Source organism: Echeneis naucrates, chromosome 9, assembly GCF_900963305.1.
Source record: "Echeneis naucrates chromosome 9, fEcheNa1.1, whole genome shotgun sequence".
NCBI classification, from domain to species: domain Eukaryota; kingdom Metazoa; phylum Chordata; class Actinopteri; order Carangiformes; family Echeneidae; genus Echeneis; species Echeneis naucrates.
Genome location: NC_042519.1, coordinates 3,134,966 through 3,151,309, shown reverse-complemented (window position 1 = coordinate 3,151,309; position 16,344 = coordinate 3,134,966). Strand labels below are relative to the sequence as shown.

Genomic DNA, 16,344 nt, shown 5'->3' with positions numbered 1-16,344 from the left:
CACTGACTCAGAGTTCCTTGTTATAAATGAAAAATCGCTTCTAATAAGCTCCTTCAGACAGCAGCTTCATCATCCAGGTCCCAAAAGATGGGATGCTTATATTCATCTCACACCAACCTCCATCTCTGTGACTAATCTTTACCCCATTGCATTGCCTGGTGCGAGCAGGAACAGAAAAAAATGACTCGTGGAAAAACACATAATTCTCACATTAGTGCAGTAAATTGGCCTGAGGTGCCAGGCGATGGCTGTGTTCCCTTGGGATTCACTAAGCCCCAGCAGACAGACAGACAGACAGAAGTTGAACTTTAACAGGACCACGACCTAACCCTAGACCATATGTTCGACCCCCATCTCCATCTTGAAGTGATCACTTTCTTTTCTTTGCATGCATCGCAGACACTTTCATCAGGGTGGCCCAAACCGGAAACTCTGCAGTGGTAGACTGATGCCGTACCACACTGAGCCTGGCCCTGGGGGGACAGATGTCATGGAAACATGAGGAAAACCTAAATAAATAGAGAATCTGGAGCCCACCTTCCCTGTCCTGTCTCTCATTATGTGACTCTTCTTTCTTCATAATGATGAAAAACATACCAGCTGCAAGCTTTGAGAGCCCAGCAGATTTCTACTCAGCAAAGCAAACACACTGTGTGGTGTTTCTTCTCAAGGGCCCATAAAAGCAACAAGAAGTTATTGTCTGATGCAGCATAAGGACTGAGTATAGTTCAACATATCTCTAACAAGACAGACACCAGTTGGAATTAGATAGTAAAACAATATATATAGCCTCAAAAACAATTAATTCTGAGCCAAAAAACTTTATGATAAAACTTTTATAGTTATGTATTTTATGGTAGGTCTCGCAGTTTTTATTGTTGGTCCCAGGATAGTTGCTTTCTAATGAAAAGGCCATTGTGCTCTCTCTTTGCAAACTTGGTCCATTGATTTTCTTCATGTGAATGTAGATGAAAGGAATTTCAGGATAGAGTATCAAAATATCACACTTAAAAAAATACACCACCAATTTATCCTGGCTCCATAGCAGTATGTCTCCTTGTTTTTTCCTTGTCAAGAGCCAGTGTCTTGTTATCCATGCAGGGATTGGATTAAGACAAACAGGTGAGGTCATGCAAGTTCATACCTTCTTTCTCACTTTTTTCATTTTCGAACTTGCAGCCTTCAGACACTGACGGTAGGGAATTCATCAAATTTCACACAGCTCACCTTTGAAGTGCATATGGTTTTACACACCTTCTAAAGGTGTATGTGTATAAAGCTTGGGATAAATATATATATTTATTGATCATTTCGTGCTCTTTCTATATGTTAATGTCAGACATGTTGCTGCTCCTGCAGGAAGCGTCATATTTGATCAACCTTCAGCTGGGTGGACAGAATATTAATAACTCATCATACAACGCAATTCAACAGCAACACCAGCCACAGGTCCTAAAAGTTTGATTAAAATTTTCCAGCAGTCTCAGCAAAAACACATGTAGTGAGGAATCATTCAGGCTTTCTGCTTATGTTTATTTCAACATTTGGTTGAAATCGGATTTAAAATCGTCAAAAATCTTTACAGCCCTCCCTGTGCTCTGGGGGTTGCCAGGCGCCCTGGTGGCCCGGTCCTGAGCTGCCTGCTATCCCCGGCCGGGCGTGTGATGTTCTGGCCCCCCACGTCAGCTACAGTCAGCTACCCACAGCATCCAATAACAAACACATACACACACATTCACAACGTGCACAACTGATACATAATCACACACTCATACATTCATTTTAAATTATATTAAACAAAATGGTAAATATGTACTGGAAATCCTGCAACCAATGCTCCCATTGTTTCTGTTGATATTGTTGTTGCTGTTGTTTTTTATAGCATTTAACTGGTTCAGGTAAGACCATCAAACAAATCATTATTGGGAAAATGTGTATTTTTTATTACTTACACAAATTTTTATTTTGCTGCCAACAAAATGAATGGGTTGCAGAGCAAAGGACATTTTCTATAACTGAATGTCTCCGCTGTGTATTATCACATTTAAATTTCAGCATCTAAATGATTTCTCTGACGTGATTTTTTAATTTAAATGCAAAATCATAGCAAATGGTTCAAAATGTATACTCTGTTAATGGTGAAATACAAAATACAGTAAATAATTCATTCAGTAGTTAAGTAAAAGCAACATTCATTTGGAAAATCCACAGTGACGGGAGTCTTGTGGGAATTAGTATCTGAGTTTCTCCCCCTGTGAGGAGGGAAGTCAACGTCCTGCTCTGCAGAATAAATGAGCTCAGCAGGGAGACTTCTCAGGCCACCCACCCATTTACCATTTAATATGTGTCAGATGACGGCCATAATTTTCTTCATTTGTCCCAACTTCAACACTTTAGAAGAACATAGCATCATATTACTAGAGGCAGGCTCATGTTTAAGAATGAGATAAAAAAAAAAACAAAAACAGACCAAACTTTGTTAAATCACTTATATTTGTTAGTGCTTCAATGAAAATTAGGCCAAACCTGCCCCCTACTGACCAATAAGCCACAGACATGCCTTAACCTTTAATATCCATCCTTCCATCCATTTTCTACCACTTTTCCATTTCTGTGTTGCAGGGGGTGCTGGAGCCAATCCCAGCTCACACTGGGTGAGGGCGGGGTCACCCTGGACAGGTCACCAGTCCATCACAGGGCCAACACACAGAGACAGACAGAGACCAACAACCACTCACACTCACATTCACACTCAGACCTACGGACAATTTAGAGTCACCAATTAACCAAAAAATTATGTCTTTGGATGGTGGGAGGAAACTGGAGTACCTGGACCCAGGCAGACATGGGGAGAACATGCAAACTCCCAGGCCGCAGGCTGGGAACCGAACCCACGACCTTCTTAATGTGGAGCAACAGCGCTAACCACCATGTAAACATGCTGCCAGATCACAACTAAATGAAATCAATATTTTTTTATGTGTACTGGTAATGAATGTAAGCAGTACAGTCTAATTTTAGAATCCAAGACAAGTTCGTATTAACCTGGATGTGCAGGTTGCAGCCTTTAATTTCCCTAATCTTATTCCTGATCTGCATCATCTATCAACAAAGCCATAAATATTATGTCACATAATGCAATATGGTGAGGCAGATAAGAAGCTTATTTAAAAAAATAAATAAAAAAATAATAATAATCCCAAAAAAACACAACATTGCTTGTTAACACGGTGACAATGACAAACATGCAGTTGTGGGTGTGAAATGGGGTGGTGACAGCTTACTGGGGTAATTACATGGTTTTGTATGTCCAATTCAATAGTTGATTGTCATTGCTCAAAAGACAACAGGATATGGTTAAAGCTATCGCAGACTTGGCAGAACATGACCATGTTTTGGCCATGCCTTGACAAAAGGAGGACTCAAATTTATTTGGAGCTAGTTAGAACTAAATGATACACAGTCTCACTCCCACACAATATTGACCTTCCTAAAGTTCTGAAACTTGGCACTGTCATATGCTATCATTTTCAAATTAAATGTGCTGAAGCATAAAGCCTGGGAGAAGGAAGACAAAATCAAACTGTCCATATAATTATGATGTGGACTGTATTTTCAGGACCTACACAGCAAGAAACTTTGCCTTTTAATAAGTGTCTGCAACCAACATCTCAAATCTCATTCCAGTTTGTATTGTTTCAGGTATCATAGTAAACTGGATAGTTGAAGAACTGGAGAATACATTTGTATAAACAACCATGGCCTCATTCCTAGAAGCAGCAGGTCATCTTCCTTTCATCCCGAAGACAAACTAACTATGGCATTGGTCATTTCCTGGAGTCCAACAGTGCTGATGTCTTCAGATGATGTGTCTTTGAAGCTGTGGATTTGACAAAGCCTCCAAACTTACTAAAAGCCCAAAAAAGTAGTGAGTAATCTACGGTATGTTTCTGTACCGAATGAGAGGAACACGAGCAGGCCCATGAAGCTTCTTTTTTTAAAAAGTAAAAATTAAGCTCTGTGGCTTTGATTCAACAGCAACAGTGAATTACTTTTATTTTAACTGCAGAGAGGAGCGCCATCCAAAGATGTACCACCATTCAATATTTTACTGCTGTGGATGTAATTTCCATTTATGCTCAGACAGTAAGTGATTTACTGTCTGAGCTTCAATCACAAACACAGGAGGGAGTCTGTCAGTGGGACATGGAGATCTTTAACAGATGTGTGTTGAAGACATTAGATGGGAGAGGTGTTTGACAGGAGTGTTGACAGGACTGACATCACAAAGACTTAGAGTCAAAGCCATTATTCCCAACTGATGTTAGTCCTCAGACAAGGATGAGATCTACAGCTTCTTAGTATGTGGGTGATTCTTGCAGTATTCTCAGTGAGAAAGCAGGAAAATGAATCATGAGCTCAGATGTTAAGACTCTTGACTTTGACTTATGAGGATTTTTTAGGATGAAAGAAAAATCTCTATAAATAGGCAATCCATGGAGGAAAGCTTTTTTTCTATAACTATCTTTATAGTGCAGTTATTCCTATCCATGTGCATATTTCTTGATTTCCTATTCTCTCAAGAAAAACAAGGCTCTCAGTGCACTACTAGCATATGCCTTTCTTTGCCTTTCCTTGTTGACACATTTTCATAAGTTTCATATCAAAAGATATTTATTGAAATTATTTGAACTTGTATGCAAATACATGTTTTATTTGTAATAAAATATGTAATATTTCCATTAGGGCAAACCACCATCACTGTTAAGGGTTTCTTGGACAAACAATCCAGAAACTGCTGTAAGATACAGTGTATCTTTCACAGATGCAACATGACACTAAAACTGCAAAATCACAGCAAAGAAATGTACACTCACACACTCACACACACGCGCGCGCGCGCGCGTGCACACACACACACACACACACACACACACACACACACACACACGCACGCACCAACATTGACAGCTGAAATACTGCACTCAGAATTCATGGAATTCAAACAATGGTCACCACCACAAATGATACCGAGGATACAGATTTGGAGGCATAGATGTCAAGAAACCATCAACAAACGTTTAAAACAAAATTCAAACTGCACTACAAACTGTGTGCAAAGCTGGATGATACTCTGAAGGCTACATGGGCGTCACACTGGAACTCAATCAATCAAATGTCAGGCAGCACCTGCCAACAATGAGCACAACCACCTCAACTCACTGTACTCAGAGGCTATTAAATCTACAAAGCTAGTATTTTCATGGCTCAGTATTTTCAGTTTTAATTAGAAACCTAGAAGTGTTTGAAATGTCAACTTTTAAAAATACAAAAATAAAATAAAAAAACCCGAGAGAACCGAAATGCAATTTGCATCACACACAATTTATAGTTTGTCAGATGTTCTTAAAAAGCTGCATCACTCACATTCTCAAATTAGAAATAGGTGAAATAACTAAACAGAGGTAATAACCAATTTTAAGGTATGCATTAAAAATAAAGAGTTATAATTCTGCTTGCGTCTTCAATCAACTTTTGGCCACTTAAATTATACAACCTACAATTTAATTGTTTTGACTCAGTTTCTGCTGGTGCATCCACATTAGACGAGTATTAAACAGCAGGTAGCAGTCTTCTGCTTGTCTCCTTGAACAAGCTCTGATAAACCCACTGTACACTCAACAACCAGTCACACATATTTGTCTCAACTGGAGGAGACCAGCACAGATCTAAACTTTAGATTTGAATTTGATATTAGACATATTATATTGTATATAATATTGTATTTGTCAAATGTAAAAAACTTTAGCTATGGCCAAATATTCATGTAACTTTGAGTATTCTGTGCAACTGAAGATAAATTAGTTCTGCTGGTTACTAATTAAAGCCCACTGACTTTAGGCAAACAACTAGCAGCAATACAATGACTTGTCATAGGAGAACTGACTTTCCTTGCAGCAAGAAACAACATTAGAATGAGAATGAACATCAAATTCTTTTGGTTGGCTTAAACCTCAGTGTTTTTGAACCATAAAAAATTTGGCCATTTCTTAGTGTAAAACTGAACATGGTGAGCCCAATCTATGGTACAAGAAGCCATAGGATGATCGCAAGCAATTAGACACAATGCCATAGTTCCCTAGTTATTTAACTATTCTACCAAGGTCTTGGAATGCTTCAGTTCACGTGGGAAACTGAAACCTGTCGCCAACCACATACTAGCATAAGGTTGTACGTATTGAACTGTAGTGACTCCTCCAGTCACTTCAATGCTTCTTGAATAAAAACTTGATCAACCAGTGACAACAGCTGAGGATTTGAAAACCAACAGCTGTGATTACCAATGGTCCCATTTCTCACATAATGCAGCCATCAATCCCCGACAACTAGACAGACACCAAAGAGAAATGCCAGGTACCAGCGGTACAGAAGTCTTTCGATTTTAACAGGTTAGTAGCAACAAAAGGCAAGGTTAGATTTATGCTCTTATCATTTCCTTAGAGTCCTGTGAGATCTACGATGGCCTTGATGAAGATGGTGTCATCTCGTATGTAGGAGTTTTTAGAGTCCAGTTTGGAGAGAGAGCAGAAGAGTGGACAGCCACTGGCGATGTTCATATCACTGACAGGCCTCTGGAAGGACGAGGAAGAGATGTCGGGCCGAAAGGCATCGATTATATGCTCCCTGTTGTTCTGGTCAAGCAGCATTAGGGTGACCTGAGTAAACATGTGACGAGTCTCGACTTACATCTGCTCTGACAGGAAAATTGCAGCTGACCCAGTGACACTCAAAGAGTTAAAATATGATTAACAATGTGAATTGTAGATCAGAGAAAGGGTGATTAAATTGATTAAAAAAAAAACTGCCCACACAAACTTAAATCTTGATATACAAAACATTAAAAGAAGCCAGCATTGTTTTAAGGACTAACTGCTACTTCCTCAAAAAGTTTTGCTTGGTCTTATTATCTTTTAATTGCTGCTACTTCAATATTATTGGTTTCAGTAGGAAGCTTTTTGTCATTTCAGATTAAAAGCCCTGAATGGTTTCTGTAGGCAGAAACCTTTATTACCTAACAGGGCTTATATATTGAAACATATGTAAGTATGCCATGTGCATATCCATTCACCAGATGGGCTTAAAGGATGACAAAGCAAAGTGGATCTGCATAAATAAATCAAATACGCTACATCGCTATCAACAAGTTGTTGGAAATAGTATGATTGTGTTTATTAAATTAAAATAGTAGAAATGCTGTATAGAATAGTACACTACTGCACTATTCTATACTACTATTTTGATGCCTGTACTATATAGTAGAATAGTACAGGCATCAAAAATTGACACACCCTGTGCTGTATGTAGATTTTGGGAGACTATGTTGTTAATATGGAACAACGCCACAAATTTTTAAGTAAGAACAAATTAAATTAAAGCAAATTATTATGATAAGAAACTAGCTGTGCAGCTTAAATTGGGGTTTGGTGGAAAAAAAAAAAAAAACCTCCACAATTGCTTATAATTTATTCAGCTCTTAACACTTACATTCATCTGATTTGCTTCACATTGAGGGTGTTTAAGAGTGATCTGCCAACATGAGCAGAAAACCCCAGGTCGTGGTCACTAAATCCTGTGTTCCACATGCTGTACACGATATAATCTCAAATAGACTTTCAAAAACTGTTGGTTTGGCAGGAAATACTGCAATGTGTTGTAAAATACTGAATTTATTCGCCTATATTATGAATAATTTATGTTAGTGTTTCTGAATGTTTTAATTTCAAAACAATAGATCATACAGAAAGGTTATTTTTTTTGACTCTGTTGAATATTACCTTCTGATTAAAAGGCCATTTGAGGAGTGCGTCGCTGTGTCCTCTCATCACCACAAAGAACAGAGACAGGTGGGTGCCACGTCCTGTCCCGTCACCGTTCAGGTAGATCCGCAGGCACATCTTGTAGCCGTATTTACTGGTATAAAAGGCTGGAAAACACCAATTAAGTGTAATCATGTCTGTTATTCACTGCCAATCGGACAGATACTTCATCACTGTCTGGTTTATGAGTCCAGATTTTAGCCATCATATGAAGGTGTTACCAGGAGAGAACATGGCAGGGGCACGGCCAGCCACGGCATCCTGCCTCTTCTTGGTGAAATCGGATATCTTCCAGACAAAGATGCCGTCATACGTGGCAGCAGACATCTCCCTCATTTTCCCCTCCATCTCGACAATGGACAGGTCTTTGAGACTCACAGTCCTCTCCAGCTGGCGAACCTGCAGTACGGGAGTTAAGTTCATGTGACACACAATTCATTGAGCCTTCAGTTTGAATCAGACTGACATTCCCAGAACAAGTCTTTAGTGCTGCAGTGCAATGTGATGGATAAATGGGATGAACATCTCATGAGACTTTTAGCAGATTAAAATAAATGTGAGAAAATTAACTTTGCAACAGTGTTTTGTGAATACTAAAGAATATAACTCAAAAGTCTGTTTCGTTTCATGCTTGATTTGATTTCATCAAATAAGCAGTTTGCATGTGTCATTTGTCACCTTGTTGTTGAGGATCTCGATTTTGTCCTGGTCCAATCGGTGTTGGCGGTTGTAGGCCTCCATGGTGGCACAGGAACGCTCCATCTCTCGGTTGAGGACGCAGACTATATTCTCAAACGTACTCACTTTGAGCTCCAGCTCTTGACAGCGCCGGCTCAGCTCTGCCACCTTGGTCTTTTCACTCTGGAGCTGCAACTCCAGAGCAGCACCGACAGCACTGGGTAGAGGGGTGAAGGATGTGGCCAGGGTCGGAGCACACGCACCCTGCACAGGGGATGTAACCCCCCCACCCAGCTGGGTCATCCTGTGCTCCAGGTCCCTGAGGGACTGGTGGAGTTCCTGCAGCTTGTGGCTGGCGACCTCCAAGCTTTCAGGCTGCAGGCTCTCTAGGCTCACCTTGATGCCCATGATGAAATGCAGAAGCAGGTTGAGGTGTTCATAGGAACATTGGCGCTCATGGTCATGAATTTTCTCTTTCTCCACCTTTGAGTCAAAGAAAGATAATAGCAACGCAGAAAAAAGCAGAAATACTATAAGAACACAGAAAGAACAGACTCAGATATTCCATGTGTGTACAGGTTTTTGTGGAATTGAACTAAAATACAAAAAAAAAAAAAAAAAGAAAATAATTGTATTTATCCCTACTATTTTTATATTGCAGAATGGCAATGATACTGAGTAAGATACTGAAAAGATTTCATGTTAACAAATTATGTGCAAATATAAACTGGCATTGGACATCTCAGGCACACCGATTTAGAGCCAATGATGGGACTAAATGGCTTTATTGTGTTGGAGCACATGAGGTTAAAATATGTAACAAAAATTCCCAAATTGTGAGAGCGCCAAGCTGTTTCAACCATATGAGTGTCTAACCCACTTCAGGAGCCCCTCACATTCACCTGTAGATGACAGTGACACAACAAGCATCATGTATCTCTTTTTCTTCTTTCTGTTGAGTGGGGAGTTGTTACTAGCTAATTTTTCTGGCCAAAAAATTTCAGGATTACCAAACCTGACTACAAATGAATGCAGAATAGGTCAAGATGGTACTGCATGCTCTTCTGACAACAGTAAGGACTGCCACAAAACAGTGAGGTAGTTCTTGCACATTGAGGTCTACCCAAAAAATCAGTTTGAATAAAATAACACAATCTCAAATGACATCAGGGTGTTTATTTTAGTCTTCCACAGACCTTCTGGTCAAGGTGACAGTAAGAATAAACAGGAAGAGAACCTTTTAGATTAACCTGCATTGATGTGTAAATTATAAATGACAACTTAAGAGTTGAAAGATTTACTGGGACTGATTAACAGCACTGCTTCCCACAAAAACCACATCACTGTGTGGTTGATGTTTAGCAGAGAGCACCACAAGACTCGCTGGGAAATATTTTGTGTGCTGATGAAACTTTGTGGTTAACACTCTCAAAGGAGATTTGTTATTCAAATCAAGGGTACACTTACTTTTGCCATTAGAGCTAAATGTAGAGCATTGAATGTTCAAACGACAACAAATTGTAGTTTTTGCTTTATCATATTGTCTTCAATATCATTGTGTATACTTGGATGAAGATTAAATTACTCATGCAGAACACCAGATATGATCAAATCTCAATGAGTGTCTTTTTTTAACATATTCAAGTTTTACAAGTTCTAAATAAATTTTAGTCAGGATATATTTTCATCACATTCAGCCGTCATAAATTCATCATATATTTTTGTGCTTTGAGGCTACAGCTGTAATGGTGTCCATGTTACTTAGCTATTTACGGAATGCCATTTTAAGTAAATAAATAAATAAATACAGCAGTGAAGTAAGTAATTCCTTGATATAGGGAAATATAATGGTAGATTTATAATTATTACAACTATTATGATTGGTTTATTGCTTGTTGTAACAATTTGTTCCACTATTAAAATAGCAAAAGTGATATGGACACATCCTAAATTTCTATCGCAGACCTTAGACTGTGCACTTAGATTGTGAGAGCAGAGCCTTAATAACGAGAGGTCACATGATCCTAGCAAACATCCTGCTGAATTGCCATTTAGGACAATTTAATATACACCAATTCCAAACACATGGAGGAAATTAGATAATGTCCTGGAGGATCTGAATCCTCAGAAAATCGAGACTGAATAGCTATTCTCAAATATATACCCACAGTTGACCACTAACAAACCATTTGGTTCATTCTTCTTAACATTTCAGTAATAGTATTTAAACATAAGAGCTGTAGTTGTTTGAGGTTAATGCAGACATATTTTCATCATCCCAAAAGTCTGTTAAAATAAAACTGGCTGAAATGGGGGCAAGTCTACATAAGCAAAACTACCAGCTGAAAAAAATATACATCTTTGGTTCTGTTGCATCACATTGATCCTTTTTTTTCTAAGCCATCCATGGAGAGTCTGACAGTGTCAAATAAGGCCAATATTTACTGTTACTAATAAATATGCTTCTACTAAATATTGGGGTGAGGTGGCAAATGTCACATTTATGTTTTATATTTATACTAAAGCTTCCACAAACTGATCAAAATTGTTTCTGTTCATCAGCATCAAAAAAGCCGAACCACAGTCATTTCAGATATTTTCAGACACTGCATATGAACTCACATGGGCTTCATATTCCATAACATAAAGTCCATTTATAGATCAATTAGCTCTGAATTAACTATTCAATTATGTCATACACATTGTTCTTTTAACATTGTTCAAAGCAGTAAATGTTTCTTCGTTTATTAATAATGGAATTTGGTTGATAATATATTAGAAAAAAAATATGGATTTTGGTCCTGTGGTTTTTAATAATAACCAGTGTCACATGTATAGCAGATTATGACAAAAATATCTACTTACAGACGTATCGCAGCCAACAACATGAAATCTGCATGGTGCTTTAAATTTACTGCAGAACTTAATATGGTCCACATACTGCAAAACAAAAAAGAAAGCAGCTAATGATCTAGAGGAAACTCCCTAGCTAAATGGTTAATGAGATCAATCTGACAGAATTATGAAAATCCACTTGAAACGAATACCGGAGATACCTTTTCTCTGGGGATCTTTTTCTTTGCACAACCTTCACAAATCATTGGGTACTTTGGGCAGATTTCATCGTGAGCCTAAAAATAAAACAGTCAGTCAAGATGGTTCATAAGAAAATCAAAATCATATCACAGTGCAGTGCTATTTTTCAGCTTCCTTCACGTCTTGGCAGACAGTTGCGTTTTATGAGGGAAATGTTGCCAAATATACGTTAAGGTGTCAAATTGTCCCCACCATGTGTACACTTATGAATGGAAACGGTAGTTACGAGAGAATATCAGTGTTTCAGGTGACTTAGAAATATGAAAAACATATTGACAGCTTAACAATGAAAATCTTCATGTTTTGTTCAAATTTTATAATTCCTGTGAAAGTCCCACATCTTTTCCACTAGAGTGCGCTGTGACTCCAATTTTGGAAGAATAGTAACAACCGTCCTCAACCTGCCATAGCTCAGCTGGTGAGGACATAAACTGCAGTCCAAACATTTTCACCATATAGACAATATGACTAGCTACAACTGCTATAGAACACATGTCTTACAATGATTTGTTTATCTGTTAGCCAAAGTATTCTAATTCTGCTTAAATGGTATATACAGGTATGGATAGATAAATACTTCTGACAGGGGCTTATGACTTGAACTAAAACCTAAATTGCATTTGTCTGAGGTGTTAAACTGCCTGGTGGTTGGGTGAACAAAGGATCTACTGAGCAGCTCAGACACATGACAGTACAATTACAGACAATGCACTGTAAACACTTTGAACTTCCACCTATGATACAATACTGGAAGTTTGCATCAAACTCAGACACTGAGAGAGAGCCTCTTATTATAATTAAAACATATCTTATCCTAATTTTCAACCATCATATTTCAAAAGAGATGGCTGTTAAATGAAGAAGTTGCAGGTCTTATTAGACTGTTAGAAAAACAACAGAAGCAGTGTTACATACTCCTTATACCCAGCTTTTGGTTCTCCAGCAATATATCCTCTCATAAGTTTTTGTGGTTTTTTTTGCATAAAGATGACTGCAAATAAAGAGAAAATGCTTTATTTTAATATATAGATAATCAAATAAATTACATAAATGGAGGCTTTAAAATGACTTAACGTACTAATTAATAACGTAACAATTGCATCTAGTTCACACTATACAGCATTTCCCATAACTTGGGGAGATTTTTGAAATGTAAAAAGGAAGTGCAATGTTTTAATTTGGATTTGTGCACAATAATTTCTTCTTTATGTCAAATGAGGTAGCACTAACCAGAGCCTGCACAGAGACAGTGTTTGATCAGAGTCATAAAGAGAAATCTGACCTTGATGTTTTTCAGTAAGAAGGGTTCTTTGCAGTATTTGCAATTGAGCGTCCTTTCTGGACATTCTCTCTCGTTGTGCCGTTCCTGTTCATTGGCTCTCATCAGCTCTTTACAGGAAGGACACAGGATGATCATGAAGTCACAGTTGCCTTCGTGGTTTGCCTGCAGATGACCAACAATAAAAACCCCATCACATTCAGTTATTGGTTGACGACCTTGGATGTATGTTTGCGTCACTTAGGGTTAGAAATTTGGTTGCTGATCCAAGTTAGCTTGGCTAAATGCCATGTGTGTGTGTTCAAAAAGTCAATGAAAGGGCATAAAATGACAAGGGATTTTTGATTTGTTTGTAAATCATTTTCTTGACAATCCAAAAGAAATCCCTAATTTAATAGCATGCAGTTTTAAATATTAACATATTTCACATTAAAGTATTTTACAGTACTAACTTTGCCATTTAAGGAGCGAATCATTCTTGTAGTACTAGGAGCATTTCTGGTTGATACACCTGTAATACCTTTAATGTAACATAGTCTATTTACTTTGTTATATTTCAAAAGTGGAACTCAAGCAGTGAGATGCTTTCCTGGGAGGAAAGCATCTGATCCTGCCTCCCAGGAATCATGTCTGTCAGTGGGACAGACATGATTCATGATGGGAGGGGTTGGTCAGAATTCTTTCCATTAGTATGCACCTCAAATTCTTTGATTGTTCCCGTCCACGTGCATCCCTCATTGGGACAGACAGCTGCCAATGCCTCAACTTCTCTGCGAGCTGCATTGTCTGGGAAAGCCTGTATGGAAAAGGAGAGGATAACCTAAATGTCTGGTCAGCATCTTGAGTTACAGTCTGAGAGGTATTGTTGCAAACACCCTGCATCAGTTTCCTGAGGGTCAAACTACCTGGGGCTCACTTTTCTGTCCTGGCTCTCGTTTCTCCAGCACATATGGTTTTCCTAAGGACACAAGGGCTGTACTTCCAATACCTTCTGTCTGTGCTGCCAAGAATCAACTACAACTATTTGGACCTGAAATAACTATGATGTAACACTGCTGACTCTCAGGATTATTTTTTTTTTGATTATTTATGTGCGCAAAAACTTTGGCTGTCATCACCTGCACCCCAAAAATACCAAACCTGGCTGAATTCAAACAAAGGCACTTGTTTGTGTGCTGAGGCGCCATTTAATATAACGGTGAGAATCTTTGAAAAGCATGTAATAAAGGAGAAAATATACTTACACCACCTTGCTTGAGAATAGATGTGGGTTCCTCAAATAAGTCTTCTTTTATGCATGCACTGCATTTCTGTGGTCCAGAACTTGAAAAGAGGAGAAACAAATATTGATATCACAATAGAAATCCTACTGTTAGTGCCATTTTAAGATACAAATCATGTAATATTTCATATTACAGTCATTATTGTCCTGTTGACTGTGACTTTTGAAACCGGAATATTTTTTTTATTATTATTTCATTATATTTTAGCATCGATACTTTTGTGAGTGAGTATGAGTATCATATTAGTATTGATAATTATTTGAGCATCAATACTTTTGACAACTGAATGGGTCTGTTCATCACACATAAGCCACATCCCATAATCCATCCCATGCGTTATGTTCTAATTTCCTTAAAATGAGACCACCATTTATAAAAATGAACATGATGTTGTAATGAAGAACTGAGCTAGAGACTGAGATCAAAAACTCATGAGGAAAAAGGTGTACAGAGCTAATAAATTGAGAATTAAGTACATTTTTGCACAGACTTGAACAGTTTTTCTATTCATTTGTTTACTGAATTTTCTAGAGAAATTATTTTAACTTTTTTATTAATTTACTGAGCTTTTATCTGCTCATCAATTGTTTTTATTCCAGTGAAATCCAAACAGTGGATGTGTGTGATGCATTTTTTTTTTTTTTTTTTTTGTGATGCATAAGAATGACAAATAAATCTAAATCTATCTGTCAAGCAAAATGTTGCAGCTTCTGAAATGTAGAAGATTAACTTTTGACTTATTTGCTATGTAATATTTGCCGGAATATCTCTTGGCTTTGGGCAGTTAGTGAATAATCCATCATTTGGGCTCTAGGAATTTTTTAACTATCTTCTCACAGGAGGAAAAAGCAGTAAATCTGTTCATTGATTAACATGTGGATGTAAGAATCACCTTCATCTTGTATCAAAATAATCTTATATCTAATATTGGTTTACTTATTGACTGAGTGTAAAACTTTCAAGTGTGATATGTTGTACAGACTGACGACTGCCGGGCTCTCTAGTCGAATGAACATATGATTTATTTCTTATTCTAATTTTTTTTTTTTTTTTTTTACTTATACACAACACGGTGTCCTGGTTAACTTGTGGAAATGCATCCGGTCAGTTACACCAGGGATTTGGGAAGTTGTCTCCAACCAGAAGACTAAACCTTCATACAGGTCGAGATGCGATGCAGATAAAGGGCTGCTCGATCAATTACTTGTAAGCCGATTTTGCAACAGATGTTGGGCATATATATACAATTGCATATATGTGTGTGGACTTGTGGTTTAATATCATATATTTGGTTAGCTGTGACAATACGCAGGGTAGAAGTACCCTGGGCGGTTTGTGGAGGAAGGCTGTTGACTAGCACTGATTGCGCCCGTGGACTACACACCTAGCTAGCTGGCTAGCAACCATGACATTACTCACCTCACAATTTTGTTGAAACAGAACGAACAAAAGCGGTGACCACACTGGGCCTGCAAGGGCCTTCTCAGGATTTTCTGACATGAATTGCACAGATGCTTGTCTTCGAGGTTGTTGGCCAGAATTTTCTTTGGGAAACCCGGTTTGTTGCCTTCCAGGGAAGACGGAGGAGACGGTTCCAGTGCAGCCATTATTCCCCCTGAACAATATCGGGGTACTCAGTGGGGTGTGTTCAGGACAGCAACCACTGCTGAATGTGGCTTTAAGCAACGACTCATGGCTCTTTTCATCGCTCGGCTCAATAGAGTAGTCCTGCTGATGTCAAGAACTCATGACGATGTTTCATGTTAATATGCATCCACGGATCAGCAGACGTTTGCATGTGATGTGATAAAAGTGACTGCTCAGGATGCCATGCTCGGTTGTAGGTTACCACGTCTGCCACCAGGCGCCGCAAGCCCGAAGACGACCACCTGATTTTCCTTGCGATGATGCGAGGTAATTTTTAGTGTTAATAATTGATGAACACTGGTTTAAATAATCCGATAATTATTTCTTGTGTTACTAATGCAATAAACATGCATTGTCGTGGGTAGATTTCTCTGCATTTAATGTTATTATACGCGCACAGCATCAACACGATTATCACAGTGATTGTAGATGTATTTTTAAAATATATTTAAAAGAGTATTTCAAATATTTCGATTCTTTTCAT

At 38.2% G+C, this 16,344-nt stretch overlaps 1 protein-coding gene across 1 annotated transcript; it reads right to left on the bottom strand.

Moving 5' to 3' along the window:
* Positions 1–5,820: 5,820 nt before the first annotated feature.
* On the bottom strand, positions 5,821–15,820 carry LOC115048983 (TNF receptor-associated factor 2-like). Its single transcript, XM_029510891.1, has 11 exons — positions 15,633–15,820; positions 14,175–14,253; positions 13,628–13,726; positions 12,934–13,095; positions 11,612–11,686; positions 11,421–11,495; positions 8,952–9,038; positions 8,556–8,750; positions 8,099–8,276; positions 7,836–7,984; positions 5,821–6,716 (listed from the first exon to the last, which is right to left on the bottom strand). The coding sequence occupies exons 1-11, from the start codon at positions 15,818–15,820 to the stop codon at positions 6,498–6,500; spliced, it is 1,506 nt and encodes a 501-aa protein (XP_029366751.1). The 3' UTR covers positions 5,821–6,497.
* Between the last annotated feature and the right edge of the window lie 524 nt (positions 15,821–16,344).